General features: G+C 36.8%; 2 protein-coding genes across 2 annotated transcripts in view; both read left to right on the top strand.

The window, feature by feature from the left end:
• Nucleotides 1-926: 926 nt before the first annotated feature.
• On the top strand, nucleotides 927-5,181 carry psmg3 (proteasome (prosome, macropain) assembly chaperone 3). Its single transcript, XM_028813914.2, has 3 exons — nucleotides 927-1,091; nucleotides 2,227-2,453; nucleotides 4,555-5,181. The coding sequence occupies exons 2-3, from the start codon at nucleotides 2,238-2,240 to the stop codon at nucleotides 4,705-4,707; spliced, it is 369 nt and encodes a 122-aa protein (XP_028669747.2). The 5' UTR covers nucleotides 927-1,091; nucleotides 2,227-2,237; the 3' UTR covers nucleotides 4,708-5,181.
• Nucleotides 5,182-17,864: 12,683 nt separating this feature from the next.
• The window catches only part of tmem184a (transmembrane protein 184a), a 58,133-nt gene continuing 54,491 nt past the window's right edge, over nucleotides 17,865-21,506 (top strand). The window contains exon 1 of the mRNA XM_028813912.2: nucleotides 17,865-18,410. The gene's annotated coding sequence lies outside the window, so the exon portion shown is untranslated. The remainder of the gene's footprint in view (nucleotides 18,411-21,506) is intronic.

Genomic DNA, 21,506 nt, shown 5'->3' with positions numbered 1-21,506 from the left:
TTCAAGTACTTGAGGGTCCAAATCAACGACAGGCTGGACTCAGGGCCATCTTAACGTAGGGGCACTGGCTGGGGGCCACAGGAGAATTAGGGCCCGTGATGTTTCTGATACCTATGTATGTTTCTGATTTGCCATCAAAAATTGGGCCCCAGTGCACTTCTTTGCCCAGGGGTCTATGATGCTGTTAACATACTGGTCTAGAAACACAGGAGATCTATATAAGAAAGGGCAGAGCAGGCTCTTTTTTCTTATGGGACTGTGTTACTTTAATGTATGTAAAGGCATCCTTTACACATTCTACAACATCAATTCTGTGATGGCCAATGCGATTTTCTATTGAGTGCCAGGCCATTAACATCACTTCAAGAGAGCCCCACTGAATCAACCAACTAATCAAAAGGCAGCCTCAGTTATGGGATGCATTCTCAACCCTCTGAAAATAGTAGGGAGAATGAAAACAAAACTGAGTGCAGCTGGTTCCTATGACCATACTATTTTGATAAAAATGCATTGATAAAACTCTAAAAGTGATAAAATGCATCGAATATGACTGGAGGTCTCAAATGAATAAGACAGAACAGTGGGCAATACAATTTTAAATCCATCCATCCACTATTAAACCAAGCCAACTGACGGTTTCAAGTGTTAGAGCCCATCCCAGCAGCACCTACTGTATACAGTAATACACACCTTAAACCAGCATTGCCGGTAGCTTGTCACATGACACGTTAACGCTGGCCTGCCGGCTATGAATTAAATTGTGTTCGCTGGTAACGTTTTAAGTAAAGGGCACTGCAAGGTGGGGACAAGAAGCATTACGTCAACATCGCAAAAATGCCATTCATGTGCCGTACTTTCTACAACTAGCTTTTCTTGAATTGCACGTTTTTTTTGAACAGCTTAAAAAAATCAGTAAGAAGGTAAGCGACAGTGCCGAGATGCGCGAGGGGTGTCGCTGTGGTGCGCAGTGCTGCCCGTCTAACTACAACGTGTTCTTTTTTTTTTTGCTGTGGCAGCGGAGAAATTGCCGTTAAATTAAAATCTCTTATGGTTTTGAATCTCTTTTACTAATTTTTTGGCATCGATATAAGGTACGGATAAACTCGATCGCCGAGTTTTTAAATAATTTTCGCAATAATGGATAATAAAGAAGAGCTGCCTACAGGCCAAAGCCGATCCTCGGTACTCATATTGAAAGGGCACGGCATTCAGTGAAGGCTTAGGCGGTCAGATTGCGACATCGCGCTGGCAAGTTTTCGTGTTGTGTTAGCTTAATGTTATTGTCAGCTCTTAAAACAGTAATGGATTTTATACAAGTTATAATGTTTTAGTTATACTGCTGTTTATCAATAAACATGAGAAAATATCGATTACTGCATTTTAACCAATTTACTGAACCTACTTTATGAAGTTATTTACTTAAAATGATATCTTTGTTAAAACAAGCAACAATAACATACCTAAACTTTCTGAAACCCGTTTAGTCCAACAGAGGGCCACGTTTATGGGGTCTGTCTCAAGGAAGAAAATAATTTTTGTGTTGTCTTTTGTACATTTGTATTGTTTCGGTCGGAAGAAAAATCGATTACAAAAGCTGAGTTGCTCCTTTTTTTGAAATGCAGAGGACTAACTGTTGTATATACTGTATTTTGAGTATGGGCCCCTAAAAAAAGTATTAATACAACATAAAAGTAAGTTCCCGAGAAAGAGCCTTGACAATTACGTCACAAATTTTATTACACATTTGAATGGCTACAATATGACCAAGCTAGCCAAGTTGTTCTAAGCCAAATCTAATCAATAATAATGTCAGGATAAAAGTATTAGTCAGTCATTGTCCAACCCGCTATATCCTAACCCATGGTGACGGGGGTATGCTGGAGCCAGCCTTAACATTTTTAAACAAGAGTTAATAATAATTATGAAAAAGAAAAACTGAAAATTAGAGTTTCTGAAGTATTTATGCAGTTATCTACAGTGGTTTCATGCTATATCTAAATTAGTAGAATGTTCCAAATATTTGGTACATAAAAGGTTAGATGAAGATCAGACAGAGCAATTTTTACACAGTAATTTTGATTTCTTTGTAACCTGGCAATCATATCATAGGGCCACAAACATAAAGGAAAAAAAAATATATATATAAAACATAAAGGAATTGTTTTGAGAAATGAATGAATTTTAATGTCACAAATAACTTCAATGTATTTTTTTCTTTTACAATAGGTCCGTTAATAATGGCAGCTGAGAGAGTCATCTTTTCAAAGTGCAAAAATGAGATAATCAATGGTATCTCCACTCAGATTGCCTGCACAGCATTTAGCAACTACATTTTTGTGGTCATCACACAGTATGGAAAAATGGGAACATTAATATCACTTACACCTAATGTGACATCCTCTGATATTAGTAAACCTATATTTACTACAAAAGTACTGCTTGGAAATGACGAGGTAACCTAAAACCTTTAATTTTCTTCAGTTGTTACAGATTTACAGTTTATAATGTAACCAGAGTAAGTCAATACTCATAAAGTAAAGCACATATAGATATATTTAAAAATGGATATGGTTAACAATTCATTTCTGAGGGAGATGTATACAGGTTTGTCAAATAATTGTTACAATGTTTTATACAAAAGAAGCATTTTACTAATTTTATAGATATTTGAAAGACATACTCTTAAACAAAATAGCAAGACTGGCTTCTCCAGTGCCACAAATGAAAATTTTGATTTCTGTTAAGCGTGAAATAAATTTTAGTATACAGTAAGAAAAGAAACATACATGTGCATTACAACCATGCATTGCCTCCTCTATTATTGTGGCTGCTTGTTTGATCCTTATTGAATATAAGTGAAGGCAGAAGCTGAGAAGAAAGTAGATTGAATTTTGAAAATACTTTCATCTGGTATATAATTAAACATTCTCTTAAACAAAATTGTTAATTGCGAAGAAGGTAATTACATAGTTATGTAAATGAAAGATAAATGATCTCATTACCCAGAATGTGAACCCTATGTCACAGTCAGTTGATAAGTGTAAATATTTAACAGTTTACAGCAAATTTTAAATTGAGTGAGCTGGAATTTAACCTTGTTGCATGTTGTATTTGCAGACTTTGCTATTTATAAATTGCATTTAAATGGCACTTCATTTCAATAAGCCTACAGTGCAGTATTTTTTCTGTATTATTGCATAAGCATCACACTGAATAATAGTCAACCAAAATTTAATATTTAATAAAAGGTGTCTCAGTTGAATAAATGAAACACAACAATATGATACACATTTATTTATCTTAATAAGAAATGATATACAGTGCCCAAATCCCCATGTGAAGAAGTTAATACCACCTTGGATGCAGTAAATTATTACATTATCTTTAGCAGCAATGGCTCTATCTGGACATTTTCTGTAGCTTTTTATTAAGCTATTACACCACTTTGCTGGAAATTTGACCCACTTCTTGTTGAACTGACTCAGCCTGGTGACATTTGTGAGCTTCTAAACATAAAGTGCTCATGTCACGTCCCTTTTAAACTTCACAAAGAAAGAGTTTAGCCCTAGATACTAGTCCATTAAAAATGTATTTATTCAATTTCAGCCATTCTGAAAATTTGTTTGTGCATTTTTAGATCATTGTCTTGCTATATTACTTCAGCTACTACTACTTATTGATGTTCTCCCTAATAATCCTTTGATACAAAGAAGAGATTATTGTTCCTTTACATATGGCAAGTAATCCTGGTCCTAATGTGGCAAAGCATCTCCACACTATGACATATCCATCATCATGCATGACAACTTATACTAGGAGGCTGTCACAGAATGCATTTTTAGTTTTTATACAACATAACAGGGTAAAACTAAGCAAGAAAGGTCCACATTTGACCTTTCTGTCCACAAAGTCTTTCCCCAGAAAGGTGGAGAGTCCTCCATGTGTGTTTTGGCAAACTTGAGGTCAACACGCAAATCATTGTTAATAAGAAGCAGTTTCCATTTTGTTACTCTGCCATGAATCCAGTTTTGTGCCTGGTGCCCTTTAAGAATTCAAGGTATGGCCACTAATATTAGGTTCCCCAGGTGATAGAGTTTTTTTTTTTTGTGACTTCATAGAAAAAAAAAATTCTTCAAGTTCATGGAAAGCAGTCATCAATATTTTTTTTATTTCAGGATTTTCTTTTTGTACCATGAGAATCTTTTTGCTGACATTTGTACTCCCATGGTAAGGGTCAGATATTGTCCGATTTATACTTGGCAGTGATGACCTCAATCAGGTCTCACTGTTAAATTTTAACAAAAATAATCTTTTAATTAAGTTGAGTCCATTTGGAATGTGGAGTAATAACATCTTCACATGTGAGGACTGGGTGTCTGATTATCTAATATATTGTGAAAAGTATGAAGTAGTATGGATAATAATGGGGGAAATCTGTTTTTGGTACTGTATTTTGTTTATTTTACAATAGAACACTCAGAATAGCACTGTTGCTTTTTAATAAAGTTAATGTAAATGTGCAGCTTATGATATTCTTATTTAATTTCATTACAGGCTCTAACCCATGTTTTTGCTAAAAACCTGGTAATGTTTGTATCACAAGAAGCAGGAAACAAACCTGTCTTACTGGCACTGGCCCTCAAAGACAAAAGGATTGAAAGTATAAGAGACATGAAGGAAATTATCAAAAGCTGCCAAGTATGGTAGAAGCTAGTCAGATTGCTAAAAGTGAGACCAAAGATTCAGATGCCAATTAAGAGGACAGCAGAAACGAATCACCTTTTGTTCAGAGATGAGAATGCAAGGAGATGATAAAATGCTGAGGGGGAAATGTGGTAACCGAAAGCATTCAAGGAAGTTGATGCCTTTGGTTACTGACCATTTTGCTAATTATGGAGAATTAAATTAATTAACGTTATAGGGTATCTGGAAAGAAGTGGCATTTTTTATATTAATTTTCCAAAAGACTATTTTATACTTTAATACAATATTTATTGTAGTTTTCAAAAGACAATACTGCATGAATGTTTACAGGGTAACACAGCATGAAATAAATGAAGTGTTATAACAGGAGTGAAGCTTTAAGATATTGTAATGGGATACACACTAGCAGACTGGCTGTCACATAAGTTTTACTGTTTTTGTGCTGCAAAAGTGTAATAAAATGTGAAATCCACTGTTTTTTCCTGTGATATTTTTTGTATTTTTGTGTTTGATAAAATACAGTTATTGTTTATATTTGGCTTTTTCACAAGTTGCCCATTACACTGATAATTTTAAAATGTAGATAGAATACAATATACAGTATGTTATTTACCAACAGTGTAACAAGAGTTTTCCTTATTAATTGGAAACTTACTTAGGGTGTTCATAGAATTGAATGATATGTTATCGTGCACTTGAGCTCAGGTTTTTCTATTATTGAACATAAATGCACAGTATTAAGTGATGGAACAATGAAGAAACATATTTTTAATATTAGTCTGAGATTATTTGCTTTGATCTCTGTTTCATTATACAAAGAGTTAAAAATCCCTAAGGGGTTAGCAGCTTCTTCAGCTTAAACAGGTAGTTAGGTCATTTTAGATGGTCATCTTTAATAGCCCACTCTGAGTACAGTAAGTGGGGGATTGTGTGAGTGTACCCTGCCATGGAGTAACAGCTTGTCCAAGGCTGGCGTCTGCTCTGTACCCATTGCTGCTTAGATACAGACCCATGTGAATTGAAAGTAGGCAAGTAGATTACAAATGGATTAATGTATGAAGAACATTGTCTAAAATATGTTTTGATTCTCAGATGGGGAAAAATAACATTTGACACATGTAACTGATAGGTAAACCAGTGTTTGGTTAGAATAAAAATTGTAGGTACTCCTGATGTTATTATGAAATGAAACACTTTATGCCACATGTGCTTTATGAATAATTGTCATGAGGTAATTGTATATTGGTTGCAAAACAAATTATTTTGTTCTTTAGTTTTTCACTCGTACAGTGGCGTTGCTTCCTTGCAACTTCAGATTAGTAGTGAGTGGTAGAGAGACCACGCTTGATCAGGAAGTTTGGTTCCATAGCCAGTTTTGGGTGTAGAGATGAATACAACTACATCTAGCTGGTGTTTTTCAAAATCTCTCACAAGTACCAGTACAGTCCCTCCCAGGGTAGTCGTGTTCCACAATTTAAGAGCATGTTGCCTTGTGTGGCATTGCACCGCCTTGCAGCTTTTTCTGGCTGTGCCCATCCAGGCAACATGGATCACCTGGGTACTTACTGGCAAACACCGTTAGTAGGCATGTTTCCAGATGCAAGTCCCAAGGTATCACTGTTCAGGGTGAGGTTTTCCCAGATTAAATTAAAACATTCATGAGAACAAGTTATGGATTGCTGTTTGTCGGGTCCCTCCCTTTGACCAATTTGCTGTTGGGTGACCCTAAGAGGAGCACATGACTTCAGACAAAATACCTATAAGGATTATTGAGAAAAACGAGCCCTTCAGCACATCAGGGTCATTTTGCCTTGCATGGTACTTGTCAACTGGTTATAGTGCTCTGAGGCTGAACTTGGTGAAGAGTGCCATACAAAATAAAAATTGAATTCAGTTTTCAGTTCAGTTAGTAAAATACTCAATTGTATTGTACATAAGCAATTGAAGTGATTCATCCATCCATCCATTTTCCAACCCGCTGAATCCGAACACAGGGTAACGGGGGTCTGCTGGAGCCAATCCCAGCCAACACAGGGCACAAGGCAGGGAACCAGTCCTGGGCAGGGTGCCAACCCACCGCAGAAGTGATTCATGATAATGATGACAACTACTCTAAAAAAGCACTATGTACACACACATTAAACTGCATTTAAAAAAATTGTACTCTTACTTTGGAGAAATCAAGAACTTTAGCTGACTTTGAAACAATGTTTTAAATGTAGCTGGAAATGTTCACCATAACTTGATACAGTGCAGCAAAAAAAAAAATGTTGACTTAATGTGTCCCATTTTCCCAAACTGTCATTTTCTCTTTCTCTCTTAGTATATCCTTTATCATTTGTTACATGGAATCTTGATGGGGACCAAATCTAGACACAATGTCCAGTGAATCAGCTGCAGGCCACACTTTCAGATCCAATTTATATTTACACTCAGCATAACCAACTTTTGGATGATATTGGGGTTACCTGAAGAAAACCTGTAAGGGTACAGAAAGAATGACCCATAAAGTCTGCTCTAACCAGGCATTGAAGTAAGATCAGCTGAGCTATGAATGTAAACTACAGTGCCACTGTGGTGCCCTCCTATAGTTCCAACTTTTGAAATAATGTGATAAACTCCAGTTTAAAAGTTAAAAAAAGGTTTTTAAATCATGTTAATGTAATTGTGCCTACTTTTTCTGTAGTAAACTTGAATTAATATAAAACAAAAGCAGTAAACACAATATTTTTGAATTAATATTGGTGAGTATAACTGGTATGTGCTTTTAATAAGCTGTTTTAAAGCTTTGTGACATTGGTTTAGATTAAGGGAACTTTGACATCCTTTACAGTAATATAAGTATTATATATCAAGAACTTGTACAAAAAAATGATAGCACTTATTCATATTACATAACAAGAGATGGAAATATTTTGTGTTAATGAGCACTGAACTAGGAAATAAATTCAAGCTATCCTATTGATATTTTAGTGCAAGATGTGAGTTCACTTCCATATCTCTATATATATAAAATCCAACGTTTGTCTGTATGTCTCAGGTTTTCACAAGAGAACTTCTTGATCGATTTAGATTTTTTTTCTATAATTTTCTTGAATATTCCAGTTGATTTAGAGATTTCTGTCATCACACTGTTATAGTTTGCTTGCAAGAGCAATATATTCGCGCTAATCCAGGACAGAGGCTGCGTAGCCAAGGGGAGAGGGAAGCGTGACGTCAGGAGTGGGGAGCCAGGCGGGGCCCTCCTCACTCACGCACCAGCCTCCATTTGAATCAGTCAACCTCTGGCCACATTTTGGAGCAGACTTTTCCTCTGCTTAGCTAGAGATGCCTGTTTAGTTATTGATTTTTAAAGTTTGTCCTGTCACACCTTTACGCTGGCAAAGCCGGGGGGGGGGGGGGGGCTAGTAGCTAGTTTTGTATATTCAAATGTTGTTGAATACTGCAACATTACACAAAGCACAAATCTAAAGCCATTGTTTCAATTATAATTTGTATTAACAACAAGTTTTTAATCTAAAATAACTTCTTTTTAATTCAGGGTTTTATACTTCACTACTTTGAATAACATAAATATTAATAGAATGCAAACCATATATGTACGCCTTAATTTTCCTTGACAAGGCCAAAGAGAAACACAACTGAAAGAATATGCATTGGCATTCAAGGCTAATTACACACCTTTTTAACAACTGTATAACAAATTCAAGAGCATGTGTAAAAAACATCAGTGTTCTTCAAAACCCTTATTAAATTTTAACTTTTTTCAACTGTGCATGTGTGAAGTCCAGGTGCATTTAGTACATGCCCAAGGAATTTATATATGGTGAATTTTACTGTAGGTGTGTGTTACAACTATTTCTAAGGCATCTGCCGTGCAAAATGGGTTAATGATACTTCATGGTTACTTTTCTACTATGGTAACTGGAGGGTTCCCAATACTTTTTACCTTTCAATGTTACCACTAACCCTGGCTTCAGATGTCACACATTTTATTTAGTGTTCATCCTAACTTATCCGAGGCCCACTAGTCCAGTAGAAGATTTTATTTTCTGTTCTGCTATCCCTCTGGATGAGATTTATCTTGCGCACCATCATTTGATTTCTCAGACATACAATTTACACGATCTTATCTTTGATCTGTCTGCAAGAATTTTGATGAATGAAAGGGTGGAGGTTGTTGAAATTTTGTGATATTTTACTGCCCTTTTTCCTCATTAGGAATAACATTATGCTTATAATGAAATTAGCCCATTTTAAATGTGTTACATTTTCTGCTACTTGTAAAATATATAACTCACACCATACTGTAAGGTTCTTAGTAAGTAAAAACACAGCCATTTCATTAGAAATGAAGAAAAGCCTCTCTGTGTTGAAATACAGAGAATGACACTTTTGTGGATTTTAGTTGGTGTAATATGCAACTGAGTATGTAAGCAAATAAAGTGGGCCACTTTGAAAATGTCAGCTCATATTAAGGATTCTGGTGAAACATTCTGTTACATGAAAGTCAAAGTGACTCTTGCGGTTTTGTCATTCATTGTTCAGTACGTTACAAAAGTTTCATTCATGAACTGATCCATCTAAACTGTTTATGGTGATGAGGCTGGAGCTTACCTTGGCAGCATGGACTGCAAGTTAGGAACTAACCCAGCACATGATACCAGTCCATTGCTGGGCACATAAATGTACACTTTCACACCTACAGTATTTATTTTACATCATTTTAAAGTTGCCAGTTGCAGTCTGTGTAAAGCTTTCATGTCCTTCCTGTCTCTAAGTGGATTTTCTTTTAGGCACTTTACAATGGATTCTGTTATTTAAATCAATATACTTTACAACTTCCTTTTTAATTGAGATAAATAAATCATCTTTTTCAAAAAGAATGTATGATGCTTTTATAGCAAGATTTTGTAAGAGATGTTTACATTTTAAAAGGATTATACCACAAGAAATGAGTTTACCATCTGTTCCAGATTTTGCTAGACTACACATATTTTTGATAAATTCATATTCCTTCTTGATCAAACCAAAACAGTATGATGCCTCTTTATCTTAAAATCTTTTATGATGCTTTTTCCAATACAAAATTGTAGAGAAGGGCCAGAGCTTTTTTTTCACTACCATCAAGTGGAAGGAATCAACCGTGCGTGGGCTGTCGTTCCATTTATCACCAATGATATCTGAATTTCAGATTTTGCAATTTATATTGCCAGTCCTGGCAGTATGGTGGTCCAGGGGTTAGTGCTGCTACATCACAGATTATGTCCCCTGGGTTTCAATCCTGTGCCTGGCGGTTGTCTGTGTGAACTTTACACATTCCACATCCTTATGGCAGTGTTGTATATGTTTCATGTACTTTTCTTCTATATCCCTAAAGATCTGAGAAAGAGGTTGGGGGCATGTGCTGATAGAGTGTTGCCGCTACCGCCACACGACAAAGCACCTGGATTGTGACCTGAGTGCAGTGGGTGACACTTCGGTACCACACTGGAACAGTGTGAAGTTTTTTACGGTGCTTGAAGTGCCAATCCTGTCACCAACCCCCATAAAGACATGCATGTTACTTTAATTGGTGATTTCAAATTGGCCAAATATGGGTGTGAATTTGTGGGCTCTACAGTGGACTGGCCACCTGTCTAGAACTGTTTCTGTGCTTGCACCCATTGTCATTACGAAAGGCTTAGATCTGCCCATAACTCTAAATTGGATTTTGTGGGTTTGAGATTGTCTTTCTATTATAAAAGAAAATCTTGAGACGAGACAAGACTATTGCCAATAGATTTTTTGTTTTTAAAAGTTGGTAGAGGGGGGTCCCACCCTCCTCTCAACCATTTCCGGTTAACAGCCGTAGGAGGGATGCTGGGTATGTTGGGAGAAAGATGTTAAGGATGGCGCTACCAGGCGAGAGTAAAAAGAGGAAGGCCTAAGAGAAGGTTTATGGATGTGGTGAGAGAGGACATGCAGGTGTTGGGTGTAACAAAGCAAGATGTAGAGGACAGAAAGATATGGAAAAACATGATCTGTTCTGGCAGCCCCTAATGGGAGCAGCCGATAGAAGAAAAAGAAGAATTTTAAACTTTTTCAACACATTGTGATTCCTTGAGGGTTTTTGAAGACACAAAGTCTTTGGAAATCTGTATTGTTGTCCACATATTGATCTGGCAAAATTTTACACTGGATGTCCTTCCTGATGTAACCACCCCCATTTATCCAGGCTTGGGACTGGAACAAAGAAACACACTGGTTTGTGCATCCACTATGACTGGGTTTATGGAAAAAGATGAATGGGAGCAGCCGAAAGAAGAAGAAGAAGTCTTTATCTGCTATCTATATTTTTGCTTTAACTTTTTTTTAATTACATTAATCCCTTAAATGCCAGAAGTGAATGTACTAAATTGGGCCCTTGAGCAAGTGTCTTTAACCTGCAATTTCCCCGTTCTGGGTATGACATTAATCTGCATCAAGCCCTGCAACTTATTGGGAAAACTTGGGGGTTGGTGGCAGGATTGGCATTCCAGCCACTGTAAAAAACCTCACACTGCTCCCCTCCATTCAAACTAATGTGGTGCTCAGATGTCACCTATTGCACAGCTGCATGAGAATAAAAGTCAGTTTAATGGATTGAAAGTGAAGTGTGTGTGTGTGTGCGTGTTTAAAGTTGTTTGGTTAATTGACAGTTGGCACCTGATTTTGTTGATTATGAGTTAGCTTAAAATACCGGGCTTTGATTTTGGTATTTGTCTTCTGGCTTCATCTTAGTTTTGTTTCAGACTACACCTTTCTCCCGGTCCCTTTTAAAAATATTATTTGACCTGCCCTTGCCTTCTTTTGCAGATCATAACACCATGTACACTTTTAAACATTTGTATTCAACTCAGGGTTGCATGACTAGCATTTACATAGTATATTAAGCATGTATCTAACTGTATGAAATGTTGTTATTATTGAAATTTAGTTGAACCATAAATACAAATCATCATGGGTTATTCCTTAGTTGACCCAGAAGAACCACTGACTTTCAATCACTTATTTTGCCTTTAATTTGTGTTTCTTTAAACCATTTAAGCCAAATAATATTCAGAGGCAGATGAAGTGAATTGCAAAACACTTTGACCTCATTATATGGGTAGGGAAGGAGGCGCAAGTCAATGTCCTTTTAATTGTATATTTTTTTACTTTCAGACTTTATATCTTTTTTTTTTTTTTTGTTCTGCCTTATACAATTTCTTGTATTAGGAATTTGGTGGTTTTCGCATACCCCTTGGGGTCAGAGCGCAGGGTCAGCCATTGTACAGCGCCCCTGGAGCAATTACAGGTTAAGGGTCTTGCTCAAGGGCCCAGCAGAGTAGGATCTCTTTTGGCAGTGACGGGGATTTGAACCGGCAACCTTCGGGATACCAGCACAGATCCTTAGCCTCAGAGCCACCACTCCACCCAGTAAATCTTAGTAGTTTCTGTAGATTTTTCTGGGGTTTTCTTTGAATTCTGTTGTGTTTAGCTAATCTTTCTATCTTGTGTACTTGGATGATAAATGGAGAATGTTTCTCATGAGAAGACTGTATGTAAATCAAGTTTAATATTTACATAAGATAAAGAAATGGCAGACAATGGGAGGACACATACAAACATTCAATCTGTATTGGCATGTAGCGACTGGCCCTTGAGTAGTGCACTACCTTGCCTGGCTTACTGACTGGCATGCAACAGTATAACACCCATTCTGTGCAATAAATGAGAGCATGGAGAGCCACACCTGTGACAACTGCTACTGAGAAGAGGAATTAAGGAGAGGCTTTCAAACGTTTATCTACACCCTCCACTGAATTATGCCAAGTTGAATTTAAAATATTTAAACTTTGAAAAATCAAAAAACAAAGAAAGGCAAATGCTTTAAATATCTGCTGCAAATAAAACACCACAACATGTTTCTATATTCTCATGTTTACGTTTTCATTTACTTATTTGGCTGACACCTTTACCCAAGGCAGTTTACAACATTTATGATACAGTTGGTTACATTTCTTTTGCTTTTCCAGTTAGAGCACATGCAGGTCAAGTGACATGTGTGAGGGTCACACAGTGTCAACAGAGAGATATGAACCCACAACCTCAGGGTTTAAAGTCCTACACCACACTGCCTAGCCTATGTTATGTTGAACTGAACTGAATTGAAAATCCAAATATTAGCTGAAAAATTCACCTAATATGGGCAGAAATTTGTAAACAGGAATTAAATTAAACATAGAGTTCAGTACAACCCCAAGATCAGCTTCTCATTAAGAAGCTGGTTGCTGTGGAACCCTTCGGACTCATCTGTACTCCAGGATCAGAAAGGAATACATCTTCATGTGAGCCATTTCAACAACTCCATGAAATTAACCTTAAGACACTTTTGGGATTAGGAGTCACCATATATGGTATAAAGTCCTGCCTCCTTCAGTTTTGGACACACTTATTTCTGACTGTTATTTAAAATGACAGGCACCAATTCAATGTCTACTGTACATGAAGGATTTTATATTCGTCTGGGGTACAATAGTCCATTTCTAAGCAATGAAAAGGTTGGTAAGGTCAGTCCCTAGTTGTCCAAGTCTGATGGAAATTATATTACAGAATTCACTGAAACTGGCCCTGTTCTCCCTTTCAATAAGATCCCTCAATGGCCTAACTTCAGGTAATTGGGTTGCCATCACCAACAGTTTTGTAACTGAATATTTAAAGATGTGTACTGCTCTCACCACTTTATTTTCAAAGCATATATATTCATTATCATTTTTTAGGCACTGCCCAATTTAAAACTTTTAAAGTCATTGTTTTAAACAGGGTTGTTAAAGTACAAGTGATACCAGATTTTTTTTCACTCGTGCAATTTCAAGATGGGTCCTCAACTCTGGTCCTGGAGGGCTGCAGTGGCTGCAGGTTTTCATTCAAGCCCTTTTCTTAATTAGAGACCTGTTTTTGCTACTAATTAACATCTCTTGAATTAATTTTATTTGACTTGCTCTTGAAGACTCAGACCGCTTAATTGTTTCCTTTTCCTTAATTAGCAGCCAAACAATAATGAGATACAAAATGAGCTAAAACATGACCAGCAAACTGTGACCATCATACACTATCTGAAATTAAAGAAAGGTGAAGGTCTCAAGAATGTCGATCTGCTCAGATCCACAAAACATTTTTACAGTGGTCTTAGAAAAGAGAAAACCAACAATTTTGGTAATGTATGCTATTGCACAATAAAAGCAGCAACAAGCCATGGAGTTAAAGAACAGGTTTAATCAACAACAAGAATCTGTGCCTAATGAAGCAACTGGTTGGAGTGAAATTGGTTGACTTAGTTGGTCTTCTGTTGGCTCCCTCACTTCACATTTCATTTCTGTTTGGGTGCCATTTAAGGAAGAAATGAAGCAATTCAGGGGAATGAATCTTTAAAAACAGGTCAATTAAAATTAATTCAAAAGAAGTTAATTAGCAGCAAAAACAGGTCACTAATTTAAAAAAATGGGTTAGGATGAAGACCTACAGCTACTGCAGCCCTCCAGGACTGGAGATGGGGACTCCTGATGGAAAATGTTTAGAAAGAAATAAAGTGAACAATATCCTGATTCATAATACTACTACTACTACTGCTATTTCTAATTATACTTCTGTATGCACAACTTTATCTTTGCTAAATTAAATCTAAATCTGAAAAACTTCAAGTTTAGATAAAATCATTAATTCATTACATCATTCCACTCAATCCACTCCCAGACTATTTCTTTGAATGAAAAATTGGTAAAAAAAACACTAATCCTGCAGCACAGTGTAGATTCTACAATGCTGGAAAACAATTCTAAAATGACAACACTCTTATAACCTGCTTACCCATAAAAGCTGGAAGCAAAGGTCTGGTGATGCATCTTTCTGTTACAAAATGATTTACCACTAGAAACTGAAGAAGACTGGTACAGGAATACCCAAAGCAGGGAGGTGCTGTGACCAATCATTGTAAGCCAGGACAGAAACAGACAGACCTGGGCTCATTGCTTAGCTGTCCATCCTTCCATTTTTTTGTACCTGTTTTTTCAAACACTGGAGCCACAACCTATTTTAGAATCAACAGGCACAAGACAGAAACCAGTAGCAGATTGAAAGACAGTTTTCTGCAGTGTATAAAAATGCATACTTGCCTGTTTTGGGGTCATATGAGGTAACACCAGTGAACACTAGTTGAATGGATCAGCTCAAAAAAGGTCTAATTACTTTGAAGAAATAACTTCACCCACTGCACCAACATGAAGAGGCAGCAAAACTGGGTGGTCTGTTGGGGCTTATGCCACACCTAGAAATGTCAAAGCCACCACAAAACCTCCCATCTCAAAAGATAAAAAAACGCTATACTGTATATAAAATTAATCAATTACGGGCACAATTACATGTATTTTTACCCACACGCTTATTTCATTTAAATATAAATAAGTTTACCACTTAACTCTGAAACTCTGTTTTGTCTGCATTACATCCTTTGTGTTTAGGTGTTTTTTTTTCAGCCCCCCTCGGAACTGTTTCTGGTTCCCATTCCCTAATAACCTATACCAAAATCTTTGGGACTGCCTGTGCCACATTGCCTAACCCCAGATGTACATTTACATTTACATTATTTGCTTGGTGGATGCTTTTATTCAAAGTGACTTACAAAAGAGGTAAACATAATCAAGTAACATTAGGCCATGGCCTGTTTGTTCAGCAAGTGTAGCAGGACAGGCAACAAAAGTTGATTGCCACAAGTGAAAAGATGTAATAATTAATAAATTTGCAATCATAGATCAGGGCTGTCTTAACAACATTATAGGTCCCCGGGCAAAGCAATGCACTGGGGCCCCTACCTACACAACTACTCAGCAAGTCACAACATACATAGATTAGCATTGGGCCCCTATGCTCGTGGGGCTCACCAGCGTGCCCATACGTTAAGACAGTCCTGTCATAGATTACAATCAATAAAGCAAATAAACTTCATGTAACAACAAATTAACCAACAATATGAAATATCACAGAGGAATTTTTTTTCTTCTATGATTTAGACTGATATTCACAGAATAGATGGGTTTTCAATTGCTTCTTGAATAAAATGAGGGAGTCAGCAGTGGGATGGAGGTGAGTAGCCCATTCCACCAACTAGGAACTACACAGGAAAAGAGTCTGGATTGAGACTTGATACCACGTAGAGGTGGCATCACCATGCATTGTTCCCTGGCAGACCTGAGTGGACCCCAGTGCAGGATTTACGTATAAGCTACACAAGCTATAGCTTAGGGCCCCCGCCTTCTTGGGGGCCCCCAAAACAAATTGTCCGAGTGAGCAATTGTCATATATACTTAAATATACTACAGCATTATTTGTCCCAATGCCGCACGTCCGGGACGTCCAATATTCTTCACCCAATTTTTTTGCGCGTCTTTTCATTCCTAACAAAATTAGAAGCTACAGAAGAAGAGATTCGTGAAGGAGTTAGTGCTTTATGCCAAACATATCCTGAAGATGTGGACATGAATCTTGTAGGAGAAGTCAAGCATTTTCACCAATATGTTAGACATAGTCAAGCCCATGGTTCAGCGGAACATGATAGTCTGACACATCAGGATCTGTATAGGGTAATATTTAACGATCGTGTCCAAACAGCATTCCCTAATGTAGAAGCAATTTTGCGATTGTTTCTATGTATGATGGTTGCAAATTGCTCTGGAGAAAGATCTTTTTCTCAGCTGAAGAGAATAAAAAATGAATTTAGAACAACAATGACACAAGATAAATTATGTTCCCTCAGTCTCATGTGCATAGAAAGTGACAAACTACGCAGTTTATCATTTGATGATGTCATCAGTGACTTTGCTCTGGCAAAGGCAAGAAAGAAAATATTTTAGTTTAATATAATTCCTTAATCCTTATACCATGTTTGAAGATATTAGATAATAAACCGTTGTACATTGTGCCTTTTAAAAGAACTTTTGTTTCTTTTTACCAGAGTTTGCATTTTTAAGTTTATTATGAATAAAAATGATTTTAAGTTAAGCATTTATTATTTCAATATCTATATACTTCTTAATTGTATTTCAGTTTAAACCTCTAGGTATCGGAAAATCATATTTGGCACTTACATAGAATATCTGGACTTATAAAGGGCCCCATGTCTCAAATAGCTTAGGGCCTTATCAAGTCTAAATCCGGCCCTGGTGGACCCGAAGGAATACAGCACCTCACCAGTGTCTCCATATACTCAGGTGCTGACCCAATGACTCTTCTGTAGGCCAGCATCAGGGATTTGAACTGAATGCGTGCTGCTACAGGGAACCGATGTAGCAGCCTGAAGAGAGGAGTAACATGTGCCTGTCTCCGTTGGTTAAATACATGACGGGCTGCTGTATTCTGGTCCATCTGCAGCGGCTTGATACCACATGCCGGTACACCTGCCAGAGACGAGTTGCAGCACAAGGAGGGCTAAACTAGATCCCATTCATTAAAACTTAAGAAACGTTTTATCAGGAGGATTCCAGTAAATAACCTGTAACAATCTGAAAACGTGGAAACGTGAGCTAAAACAATATCCAAACAAAGTGCCCTTTGCTTCACATTTCTGAATGTAAATATTTCATTAGGCACATTTATTAAATAGGCATTTTAATGTTAACGTTAAGGAAATTTGCGTATTCCGTGATAGCAATAACACGACTTAACAAATTTACACCTGAGGTGTACAGAAGGAGACTATGTTTTCCCTGTGTGTGAAGAAGTGAAATGCAGGACATCAAGCACAATAAACCGTTTACCCTGACCTGTGTTGCGCTGGTTGCGAGGATACAAAGTCGGCTTGTACATACAGTACTGTAGATCACTTAGTTGTCAAATGAGGCCAAGGCTGAAAGGCAATATGTCTTAAATGTTGCATATCAAAGATCAAGCTTTATTTAGCACTGTCTTCGAAGTGGGATACAGACAAAAGTTACAAGTACAAACTCGTGTTTTAAGTAATGATTCGTTTAGGATATAACAACGGAAATGTCAGAGGTACATGAGCAGCTTCACGCAGAAAAGCGCTTACATGACAAGATAAAGCGGCATGCAACGATCGCATACAGGTCAGGTGGGCGTGGCGCCACACGGGCACGTGACTGTCCACGGCGTTTCCCCTGCTTCTGACTTACCTGTTTAATCGGTCAGGTGTTACTCGTGTCTGTCGTAACAGTAATGAATGCTGCGAAGAGGGTTTAAGGAAATGAATTGATACGCGGAAAAGAATAACCCAAAACAACACTTAAAACAGTTTGAAAAGAGTTTTAAAAGGGAACAGTCTCCGGTTTAACTTATCCGGTGGCGTCAGAAGGGATACGAGAAGCGACGAGGACTTTAATCTCATCACTTGTTTACTGTACCTGTCGCCAACAGCGTGAACAGATAACGAAAGAGAAAGATTCAGACGACAGACAACTATATATATTTTTTGCCTCTGTAACTGTATATTTTTAATAAGTCGTTGGCTGTGAGGATTTACGCCTTTAATTTATTCCCTATCAATAATATGGATTATTAAGAATGAGGCGTCCCATCTTCCGAGACGCATTTAGGAAACTCTAAAGTTAACTTTGCTGCTTCCGTGTGGATTGCCTCCCTGGAGGAGTGCCAGCTGTGCATTGACAAAGTTTTATTCTGCTGGTAACCAGACGGTGAGTGTTACTTTTTTTTTCTTAACTAGAAGAGAGCAAGTCCGAACGTAAAACATCTTTGAGACGTTTTATGTTTTCAATGTTAAAACCTTAATGTAAGGTTGCAGAATTCTCTTGCGGCCAAACGTTAATTAAATTATGCCTACACCCCTTTCCAGAATTGTAATCTTTATATAGTACGGTTTTTTTTTTTTTGTTTTGATAATCAAGTAGTTGCATGGGTTTGTAATGGTGTTCACATTACTGGCCTAACCATAAAAAAAATCCATATAAATGGTGAATTTCTGATGAATAGGTGGATCGCAGAGTATTATGCTGTCCTACAGTATCATCATACTATGACCGGGAACAGTAAAAACGTGTTAAATTTTCTCTACAACTATGGAGATTTGAGCTGACATTTTGTACAAAGCGCAAATGCCCGCCAACCCCCCGGCCCATTTGTTTTTTCCAGATACAGAAATATCTAAATAAGAAGTAGAAATAGTTAAGGGACCATCTTAGGACCACCGTAACTGCTTATTTCCATATGGCCGAAATGAAAGCATTCAGCCACTGACACCAGGATCTAAAAGGTATTCTGTTAACGACAGGAAGTAACAAATTACGTCCTAGAGAGCTGCACTGGCTGCAGGTTTTCAATAATCTCAAATTCTTAATTAGCAGCAAGTCCCCTCCAGTAAATAAACTCCTTGCCTAATTAACTTTTCTGTAGAATTATTTCTGTATTCAGATTAGCTGACAGTCTATGCATGCTTTTCCATCTTAAGGAATATTGATGCTACACTAAATTGTTTTCGCATTTTAATCACAGTATATTCACTCTTTCACTGGTAGCAGGTTACATATTTCTGAGGCTTCAAGGCACTAGATTTTTGGGCACAAAGGGTACTTAAATTCTACTTTTTTAGATACTGTATGTAATAGTCAACTGAGGTGTTTTGCTAATATAGTATAGCTATATATTGCTACTTTTCAAGAATTATATGACATTCTTCTTTCTAAAATGGAGCTGGTTTTGACACATCTATCCAAGTTAACATCACAGTGTATCTACTTTCAGTTATTTCAGTACATGTTTTGGTTTTGTTTTGTTTTTTTTTTTGGTATTTGCGCTCTGTTTTTCTTAAAGCGCTCTTGGTGGACAAAAAGTATTAAAAGAGAATCCTTGAAATGCATTTTTGTGCACATGAAGGTACCACAGTAACATACATTTTGGTCCTTTTTAATGTTTTGCTCACTCCATATGCTGAACCAGTGCCAAATGAAGCCCATTTGGAGTCTTAGCCTCTGAATAGAGCAGAGACATTTTCAAAGTGTCTAAATATGCAGATAAGAAACAGCAATTCCGCTTTTCATTGAAAGATTAGTTACAGTGAAAACCTGTAACCCTTTAGGATTGCAACTGACCATCTATGCTTTAAGGTTTTTATTCATACCACTTTATTAATTGAAAATTTGTTTTTGTTGTTAATGAATACACCATTAAATCATTGTTAACGGTTATCTGATCCCTCCAGTAAATTCACTTACAAACACCAGGCCTCGTGCCATTCTACAAATCTTGCTTAATACATTTCTTTTTCAGCCATCTACTTAGTTAGAACAGGGAGATGACTAGCAGATCATTTTGGATAGCACATTCAAGCAATGAATATTAAAGAGCTTTCTAAGGCTGTTCTTTCACATTCCATGTACATAACCACACTGTTGTCTGTGCCTGTCTTCTTGCACAGGTTTTAAGATAATTTTTTTTTTTTATGGGGAAAAAAGAAGCAGCTAAAATCATTGTCATCTTTGGATTACATATTAATAACCAACTAACTTTTTAATCTTTCCCTTCATCTTTTGTAATAGCAACTTTAAATACTAGCTAGCATCTTTCACTAATTTCATATCACCTGGCTATATTTCCTCCTTCCCCTCTTATTTATGTAACCCACTTTTTCCTTTTGAGTCACACATTTGATGATGGCTGTATAGCCGCTGCATTATGTCTCTTACCTCCTTTTGGTGTTAACATGTTCTTCACTGTGGGCTAATTTACCACTAATGACTGATTAGAAAAAGGTCATCGATTAGCAATCCATATATGTTTCCTGAAGTCCTTTATTTCTCACAGGCATTGTCACTTTATTGGTAGCAACAACACCTGTTGGCAGTTGTGAGCTGGAAATCATGTGATATATGACATCATTTTGCTCCACCAATATAAGCAGAAGTTGTGGTAGTTCCAGTGTCCCAGTTTTTGGGTTGTATGGAAAAAAACTTTATTGAAGCTTTAGGTGTTCAGAAAATATTAAGGAAGTAGGACTTTGCATATTTTTTGATTCTAAGTTTTGATTTACATATTTGATTTTGTTATTTTGATTAGTATATCTTTTTGGCTAAGTTCTTTGCTTGTTTCAAATCTACAGTTAGTTTGTTTAAAGTATTAAAAAGTGCAAATTGTGATTTGACTGTTTGCTATGTTCTCTTGGCATTCTTAGAAAGACTCTACATGTTTGCTTCTTCCATTTAATGGACAATAGTCCAATCGAACACAATACCAATCCAGACGAATGGCTTGATTATGATTACCCTGTTATAAAGAAACACAGAATCCTAGTATGAAACAGAAATGAGATATAGAGAAATGCCTTTTTTAATGTTGTGCCACACTCGTGCTGCTCAGAAAAAAACTGGCTACACCAGTCCCAGACATCTCCAGAGTCTCGTGTTCAAATCATGCAATGTAAATAGTTTGCATGTACATATACACAAGCTGCACAGTTCTAAATTAGATTTATTGCTGTTTTGATTTAGGAAGTTCATAGCCAATATATTTCTACAGAAGCGAGCGTATTGCGTATTTTGGTAGATGATCACACACATGCACGCACACACACACACACACACACACACACATAGATAATCGGTTTTATTATCAGAGTTTCATTCAATATACTGGCAATTGCCCACACTTTTATTTACATTTTGTGAATAAATGTTGTTAAAGTTAAAATGATAAATGTATTAAATGATTAAACTGATAAATTTTTTAAATGATAAAATAGCAGTGACGTAGCTGGGTTTTTTTTTAAATTTTTTATTCTT

Source organism: Erpetoichthys calabaricus, chromosome 11, assembly GCF_900747795.2.
Source record: "Erpetoichthys calabaricus chromosome 11, fErpCal1.3, whole genome shotgun sequence".
Taxonomy (NCBI): Eukaryota; Metazoa; Chordata; class Cladistia; order Polypteriformes; family Polypteridae; genus Erpetoichthys; species Erpetoichthys calabaricus.
Note: the sequence above shows the minus strand (reverse complement) of the source record. Positions and strands in the feature narration are given on the sequence as shown.

Bases quoted from the DNA above. Each gene is read 5' to 3' on its own strand.
- psmg3 (XM_028813914.2), top strand. From the start codon at position 2,238: ATGGCAGCTGAGAGAGTCATCTTTTCAAAGTGCAAAAATGAGATAATC. The intron at 2,454-4,554 runs GTAACCTAAAAC...ATTTCATTACAG, and splicing joins TACTGCTTGGAAATGACGAG to GCTCTAACCCATGTTTTTGC.